The sequence below is a fragment of the Aquarana catesbeiana genome, linkage group LG03, assembly GCF_042186555.1.
Source record: "Aquarana catesbeiana isolate 2022-GZ linkage group LG03, ASM4218655v1, whole genome shotgun sequence".
NCBI lineage: Eukaryota > Metazoa > Chordata > Amphibia > Anura > Ranidae > Aquarana > Aquarana catesbeiana.
In genome coordinates, this window is record NC_133326.1 from 10,785,975 (window position 1) to 10,795,093 (window position 9,119).

Below are 9,119 nucleotides of genomic sequence, written 5' to 3' on the forward strand. Positions count from 1 at the left end.
TTCAATCACGCGCAAGCAAAAATGCTTTTTTTTAAATTTTCCTGGCACGTGATTGGGTAATCTTTGCAAAGTGAAGCCTTACCTCATTTACTAAGCTCTGGAGCAACTGCACATGCAGGGGGCAACTGCATTTTGCAAAGTGCACAGTCTATTTGCCTTTAGTAAATCAACCCCTATGTGTCAGCAACAAAATACCCCCACAAAAACACAGAGCACTAATCTGCATGTTTACCCCCCTAAGCATAAATTCCCCCTCCTCCAAGTACAAATCTGTGACCCTGGGGAATTCCCCCCTCTCAGCACAAATCTTTTCCCATCCCTCCCATCCCCCCAACTCAAATGCCCCCTCTCAAAAAAAAATTCACCCCTCCTTGCTCAAATCCTCTACTCCTAAAATTTTCCCTCCTAGTACACCCCTCCCCCGTACCCCACTTCAAATTTCCTGCTCCCAGCACAATTCCCCCCCAAATCCCCCTTTATTGTACAAATCTTCCTCCCCCCTCTCCCAACACAAATCTCCCTAAATCACCACTCTCAGCACTCCCACCCCCAAGTGCCCCCTCCTAGAACAATGCTTACCTCTTGCTGACCCCCCCAAATTCCCCCTTGCAACACAAATCCCCACCCCACCTCACCTCACCTCACCTCACATGATACCACAGTGCCCAGGCCAGCCGCTGCTCCCACTCACCCCTGGCCCTGGGTACTTATAGAGCGTCGTCCATTTACTAACACGTGAGTTTCCGCACTCACCAAGCTGCATGGTGCAAAATTGACCCGAAAAAGGGGTCAGGGACTTGTTTTCCACGTTTCTACACACGACGCAGGGGAACAAGCAGAAAACACGCACACGTGCTCCTCATCGCACCTGCATTTTGTGAAAGGAGCCAGAGAGTACAAAATGTTATCGGCTCCCAAGATACCTGGCTGGATGTACAGCTAGGCTTGCTTTGCACTTGTTGAAAAGATATAATAAAACGCTTTCTATGGTCCATCTAACAGACCAAAAGAGAGCCGTGATGTATACATGGGAATCCTCATCTTCACTCTCTCAGAAACACTGGAGAGTGCAAAATCTGGGGCAGCTTTGCATAGTAACCAATCAGCTTCCGGGTTTTATTATCAAAGCTGAATTGAACAAACTGAAGTTGGAAGCTGATTGGCTACCAATACACAACTGCTCCAGATTCTGAGCGCTCCAGTTTTTGGAAATCTCTCTCTGTGAGACTTCCCAATCCCACCGCCACACTGAAGACTGGAAGCATCCACAGACAGCAGAAAGAAGCCTACAGCTCAGCCCTGCACTCTAGATGAGGTCTCTGTCAGTCCAGGCTGATCAACCATGTCTCTGATTAGTATCTGTAAACCATTCCCATGTCTAAAACATCAAGCATGGAGAGTCACCTACCTGCTAGAAGAGAGGTCACAGCTTGTAGATGAGTGCAGAGGAGAAGCAGCAGGAAGGTCATCCTGAAATCTGATGGATGTCCCTGGAGGGGGATCCTGCCCCTGAAGTAGTCCAGGAAATCTGATGGCTGTCCCTGTAGGGGGATTGTGCTCCAGCAGCGGTCCAGGATCTGTCCTGAGTGTGCAGTATGTCATCTATGGACTATATACAAGAGGGAGGACTTCTAGGTGTGTGCAATGTTTGTTATCATTTAGGAAGTTATTTATACATTGTTACTTTGTTGGTGCTGTGATGGTCAGTGGTCAGGAAGGTTGGGGCTTTGATGGTCAGTGGTCAGGGAGTTTGGGGCTGTGATGGTCAGGGGGGTTGGGGCTATGGTGTACAGTGGTCAGTCAAGTTGGGGCTTTGATGGTCAGTGACCAGGAAGGTTGGAGCTGTGGTGGTCAGTGATGTTGGGGGTGTGATGGTCAGTGGTCAGAAAGGTTGGGGCTGCGATGGTCAGTGGTCAGGAAGGTTGGGGCTGCGATGGTCAGTGGTCAGTCAGGTTGGAGCTGTTATGGTCAGTGGTCAATCAGGTTGGAGCTGTGATGGTCAGTGTTCAGGGAGTTTGGGGCTGCGATGGTCAGGGGGGTTAGGGCTGTGGTGTACAGTGGTCAGTCAGGTTGGGGCTTTGATGTGCAGTGGTCAGTCAGGTTGGAGCTGTGGTGGTCAGTGATCAGGGGGGTTGGGGGTGTGACGGTCAGTGATCAGGGAGGTTGGGGGCGTGATGGTCAGCGGTCAGGGAGGTTCGGGCTGTGATGGTCAGCGGTCAGGGAGGTTCGGGCTGTGATGGTCAGTGGTCAGGGAGGTTGGGGCTGTGGTGAGCAGTGGTCAGTCAGGTTGGAGCTGTGGTGGTCAGTGGTCAGTCAGGTTGGAGCTGTGGTGGTCAGTGGTCAAGAAGGTTGGAGCTGTGATGGTCAGGGAGGTTGGAGCTGTGATGGTCAGTGGTCAGGGAGGTTGGGGCTGTGGTGGTCAGTGGTCAGGGAGGTTGGGGCTGTGGTGGTCAGGAAGGTTGGGGCTGTGATGGTCAGTCAGGTTGGAGCTGTGGTGGTCAGTGGTCAGTCAGGTTGGAGATGTGGTGGTCAGTGGTCAGTCAGGTTGGGGTGTGATGTGCAGTGGTCAGTCAGGTTGGGGCTGTGCAGTGGTCAGTCTTATAATCTTTTCCTATGTCTCTGACTCTTCTTCTGCATGTCTCTTGGTCACAGCTGAGTCCTCTGCTCTGAGCTCTGCTGACAGCTTTTCTCCAACCTCCCTGATCTTCTCTTTTGTCTCTTGTCATCTGTTTCTTGTCTGGGACTGTGAAGTTGGGAGACCCTCCTCCTGCACCCCAGGCTCTCCTCCTTTTCCAGCACTGCCTCCTGTCCTTCCCACACTCTCCCTGCTCTTCTTTCATCTGTGTCCCTCTCTACCGCCCCCTCTCATCACTCAACCCATCCCTCCATCACTATGGAATAATATTCACTCCTTTTAAATTGTTTCAATCTATAACACTGATCCCAAAATAAATCTCTATACTATGCACAAAGAAAAGACATCTCACCCCTGCCTGCAGCTGAGGACATGCAGCAGATGTAAAGTCCCTCTAATCACACTTCCACTCAACCAGCAGACCTGTCCCATTGTAGGACTGGGGACCTGGGCTGACCTGCTGCTGCCATCTAGTGACCATGGTGTGAAAATTACATCAATACACTTTGATAAAGACTCTACAGCAGCATTTCTTTTTTTTCAGTCTCAGTGTGCAAAATCTGAAGCCCCCCCTTCCCCTTCCCCAGTCTAAAATGTGAAAAATGTAAATGTTACTTGTTATCAGTGGGAAACCTGAGCCTGGGACGATGCACACAACCACCTTGATTAAATTAACTTCATATCAGAGGTTCCCCCTTCACATCAGAGGTCCCTCCCCCCGCTTCACATCAGAGGTTCCCCCATCACATCAGAGGTCCCTGCACCCTTTACATCAGAGGTTCCCCCATCACATAAAAGGTTCACCCATAAGATCAGAGCCCCCCTTAACATGAGAGGTTCCCCCTTCACAACAGAGGTCCCTCCATCACATCAGAGCCCCCCTTCACATGAGAGGTCCCCCATCACATCTGAACCCCCCTTCACATCAGACCCCCCCCTTCACATCAGAGGTTCACCCATCACATCAGAGCCCCCCGTCACATCTGAGGTTCCCCCATGACATCAGAATCCCCCTTCACATCAGAGGTCTCCCATCACATCTGAACCTCCCTTCACATCAGACCCCCCCCCTTCACATCAGAGGCTCCCCCATCACATAAGAGGTTCACCCATCACTTCAGAGCCCTCCTTTACCTCGGAGGTTCCCCCTTCACATCAGAGGTCCCTCCATCACATCAGAGCCCCCCGTCACATCAGAGGTTCCCCCATCACATCAGAATCCCCCTTCACATGAGAGGCCCCCCATCACATCAGAAGTTCCCCCATCACATCAGAGCCCCCCTTGACATGAGAGGTCCCCCATCACATCAGAGCCCCCCTTGACATGAGAGGTCCCCCATCACATCAGAGCCCACCTTGACATGAGATCTCCCCCATCACATCAGAGGTTCCCCCTTCACATCAAAACCTCCCTTCACATGAGAGGTCCAACAAATCACATGAGAGGTCACCCATCAAAATAGAGGTCCCCCCTTCATATCAGAGCCCCCCCTTCACACCAAAGGTCCCCCATCACCTCAGAGACCACTATCATATCAGAGCGACACATCACATGAGAGGTCCCCCAATCACAGGAGAGGTCCCCCAATTAGATGAGAGATCCCCCAATCACATCAGAGGTTCCCCCATCACATTAGAGGTCCCCCATCACATCATAGCCCCCGTCACATCAGAGGTTCCTCCATCACATCAGAATCCCCCTTCGCATAAGAGGTTCCCCCTTCACATCAGAGGTTCCTCCATCACATCAGAATCCCCCTTCACATAAGAGGTTCCCCCTTCACATAAGAGGTTCCCCTTTTACATCAGAGGTTCCCCCATCCCATCAGAGGTTCGCCCATCATATCAGAGCCCCACATCACATGAGAGGTCCCCCAATCACATGAGAGGTTCCCCATCACATTAGAAGTCCCTCCATCATATCAGGGACCCCCTTCACATCAGAGGTTTCCCCCGTCACATCAGAGGTCCCCCTATCACATTAGAGGTCCCCCCATCATATCAGAGCCCCACATCACATGATAGGTCCCCCAATCAGATAAAAGATCCCCCAATCACATGAGAGGTCCCCCTATCACATCAAATCCCCCCTTCATATCAGAGCCCCACATCACATGATAGGTCCCCCAATCAGATGAAAGATCCCCACAATCACATGAGAGGTCCCCCTATCACATCAAATCCCCCCTTCATATCAGAGCCCCACATCACATGATAGGTCCCCCAATCAGATGAAAGATCCCCACAATCACATGAGAGGTCCCCCTATCACATCAAATCCCCCCTTCATATCAGAGCCCCACATCACATGATAGGTCCCCCAATCAGATGAAAGATCCCCACAATCACATGAGAGGTCCCCCTATCACATCAAATCCCCCCTTCATATCAGAGCCCCACATCACATGATAGGTCCCCCAATCAGATGAAAGATCCCCACAATCACATGAGAGGTCGCCCTATCACATCAAATCCCCCCTTCATATCAGAGCCCCACATCACATGATAGGTCCCCCAATCAGATGAAAGATCCCCACAATCACATGAGAGGTCCCCCTATCACATCAAATCCCCCCTTCATGTCAGAGCCCCCCTTCACATTAGAGCCCCCCCATCAAGAGTCCCTACTTCATGTCAAAAACCTCAATCCCAAAAGAGGTCCATCACAGTGGTGTAGTAGTTTGCACTCTCGTCTTGCAGAAAAAGGGTCACTGGTGCCTGTGTGGGTTTCCTCCGGGTACTCCGGTTTCCTCCCACACTCCAAAGACATGCTGGGAGGGTGATTGGCCCCATTATGTGTATGCACGAATGTATAATATATATGTAAAGCAGACGATGCTATATAAGTAATACATAAATAAAATCTTCATGTCAGAGTTCCCCCATCACATCAAAGTCCCTGATATACATCAGAGTCCCCCCCCCCTCCAATTGCATCAGAGTCCCTGGTATACATCAAAGTCACCCCCCCTCACATCAGATTCCCTGATATACATCAGAGCCCCTCCCCCCATCACATCAGAGTCCCTGACATACATCAGAGCCCCCCCATCACATCAGAGTACCCGATATACATCAGAGCCCCCCCATCACATCACAGTACCCGATACACATCAGAGCCCCCCCCAATCACATCAGAGTCCCCCATCACCACAGAGTCATCCATCTCTGATTCAGGGCAAACTGGGTCTCATGCTAGTGACACCCTGGTAAAAGCCAAATGGCACCCAGGTTGGGAAACACTGCTGAGGGGCCACAGGGGAAGCTGACAATCGCTGTCATAGTCGGCGCTACTACAGTAGTAGCTGTTACCTTCCAGGTCCTGTGTTGTGCAGCTTCCCCTCTGCTCACTGACCACAGGAAGACACTTGCTTGGCAACACTGCCATTCACAGAACATCATGGATTTTTTAATGTATAAAAGGGCCGGTGATGTCGTAATCTCCACCCTGTCTAATCAGAGACCACTTTGTATTCATTAAAAAATAAAAATACAAGGTGTTCTGTGAATGGAGGCAGTGCCTAAAAAGGACACCGACACTCATTTATATCAATCTCTGATCTATTTTATCTTTGTTTGTTTGTTTTTCAGCAGACTCTTTTGTTTACACAGATGTATCCCCTGTCCAGAGAAAAAGATACATTTCCTTGCCTGTGAGGGAAAAAAGATACAATGTATCTTTTTACAGAGGGGGAATGTATAATAGTGTAGTGTATAATGTATAATCATTAACATTAAAGTGATTGTAAAGTCTTGTTTATTTCTATTAAAAAAATAACAAACTTTATACTTACCTGCTCTGTTGCACTGGATTTGCACAGAGTAGCCCCGATCCTCCTCTTCTCGTGTCCCTCTTCTGTGCTCCTGGCCCCTCCCTCCTGTTGAGTGCCAGCGGGAGCCAATGTTGCCACGCTGCTGTCTCAGCCAATATGGAGGGAGGTCCCGGACAGCCAAGTCTCTGCAACATCGCTGGACAGAGAGGGGGCACAGCAGCAGTGGCCCGTCCATCAGAGCCGCCCCCTCTCTCCTAGCCACTCCCTACATGCAGTGGATAGATTCATGCATAGCATGAATCTATCCACGGCCGCCGAGGCCGCCCCCTATTTATGTGTCCGGCCCCTTTCGGGTCACCAGGCACATGAATTACAGCAGCCATGTTTTTTTTCTAAGCACCCGATTAGAGCCAGAGGCTCTAATAGCCTTCAAAATAGTGTGGGCTTGGGACACTGCGGATGCATCCTGAGCCCACCCAGGTGTGTTGCAACAGCAAATGAATATTCGCTGTTGCAACACTAATCCTCCTTCCGGCCAATCGGGAAGCGGGGATGAAACCCGTTTCCCCATTGGCCAAAACTATTGGACACCTACTGCGAGGGGGAGCAGAGAGGAGAGGACTCCAGGAGAGGACACCGGAGCCCGCCACACTGGGAGATGGCCACAGCAGCTCTCCCACTGCTCTCGCCGTCCGCATCCACGGTAAGGACAGCAGGTGGTGGAGGGGAGGTGTTAGTGCCGCGCCACAGGGGGGGATGTAGTAGCTGGCAGTTGTGCTAGTGCCCCTTCACCGGCGGTGGGGGGGGCTCAGGTACGTATTAGTGGGGGCTGAGGGGGGATGCTACACACAGAAGGCTTTTTATCTTAATCTTTTAATAACTAAGCCTTTTTCTGACATTTGTTGCTTACAAGTTAAAATCCGTATTTTTTGCTATAGTAAATTACTTAGAACCCCTAAACATTATATATATATATATATATATATATATATATATATATATATATATATATATATATATATATATATATATATATATATATATAATTTTTTTTTGTTTTTTGTTTTTTTAGCAGAGACCCTAGAGAATAAAATGGTGATCGTTGCAATATTTTATATCACACAGTATTTCCGCAAGCCGTCTTTCAAATGCAATATTTTTGGAAAAAAGACACTTTCATGAACTAAAAAAACCAAGACTGTAAAGTTAGCCCAATTTTTTTGTATAATGTGAAAGATGACGAGTAAATAGATACCTAACATGTCACGCTTTGAAGTTGCACACGCTTGTGGAATGGCAACAAACGACGGTAATTAATTAAAAATCTCCATAGGCAACTCTTTAAAAATTTCTAGAGGTTCAGAGTTACAGAATAGGTCTTGTGCTAGAACTACATGTGTGGTTTGAACACCGTTTACATTTGCGGGTGCGACTTACATATGTGCCTTCGCTTCTGCGCGCGAGCACGGAGGGACGGGGCGCTTTAAATATATCTTTTTTTTATTTATTTTCTTTTATTTTTACACTGTCTCTTTAAGTTTATTTTTTCTGAGACCGCAAAATCCCTCCTTTGCATTTAAAAGCATTCAAAATGCCAAATTTGTCAGTTTTGAATGCTGTCATTTTTTAAAATTTGGCGCCTTTAAGTCTCCAGTAAAGCAGAAGTGATGTCATGACATGTCTTGACATCGCTTCCGAGTTATTAGATCCGAGACCCGATCAAAGATGATTCCGGCTTTGTTTGAGTCTCCAACCAGCCGGTGGACATGCCCGCTGGTCGCTAGGGCCTCCTGGCGTCAGATGGACGAGGGAGACTGACCTTAAGTTAGGAGGCATTGGGAAGGAAGAGCCGGGCCGTCGCTTCTCCTCCCAGTTGAACAGAAAGTGTGTCCTGAGACCCAATTCGGTCTCAGGACCCGCTTCCTGATTGGCCGGGAGGTGAATCAGGAAGACAATAGCGAATAATCATTCGCTATTGTCCCATAAGTGGGTGGGCATCAGGGTGGAGTGCTCTGCGCCCCGAGCCCACCCTTTTTTGAAGCCACTTAGAGCCTCAGGCTTTAATCACGTGCTTCAAAATAAAATAAAAAACCCAATTAGAATCCATGGGTCCGTCGCCCTGCATGTAGATTAGGGGGCCGGGTGCACTTGCTTCCATTGCAAGTTGATCCAGAGGAAGGCGAAAACCCCCCAGCAAATTATGATACAATTTGCTACAGCGGGGGAAAAAATTCCTTCCTGATCCCCCGAGAGGCAATCGGATTTTCCCTGGATCAACTTTACCCATAAATGTCAGTACTCAGTTATATTCTGTACATTTAGGAAAGAATCCAGGCCTTTCTTAAAGCAATCTACTGAGCTGGCCAGAACCACCTCTGGAGGGAGTCTATTCCACATGTTTACAGCTCTTACTGTGAAGAAACCTTTCCATATTTTGTAATTGTTACACTGAAAAAAAAAATATATTTTTTTCTCCAATAAAAATTTATTCTGAATAAAAACCTAAAATAAAAAACTACAGTGCGCAGGCTTCCAGAACCAAGAATCTGAAAGGTTGGAGTTTCTGTAATATCTGTAGACAGATCGCTTGGGCACTCAGGGCAGATCGCTCGGGCACTCAGGGCAGATCGCTTGGGCACTCAGCGCAGATCGCTCAGGGCAGATCGCTCGGGGGCTCAGCGCAGATCGCTCGGGCACTCAGGGCAGATCAC

At 48.9% G+C, this 9,119-nt stretch overlaps 1 protein-coding gene across 1 annotated transcript in view; it reads right to left on the reverse strand.

Moving 5' to 3' along the window:
* The window catches only part of ADAMTS7 (ADAM metallopeptidase with thrombospondin type 1 motif 7), a gene marked incomplete at its 3' end in the record, with an annotated part of 160,795 nt that extends 157,812 nt beyond the window's left edge, over window positions 1-2,983 (reverse strand). The window contains 1 exon segment of the mRNA XM_073618259.1: window positions 1,409-2,983. Within this exon segment, the coding sequence (XP_073474360.1) occupies window positions 1,409-1,469 (61 nt within the window).
* Window positions 2,984-9,119: the final 6,136 nt, after the last annotated feature.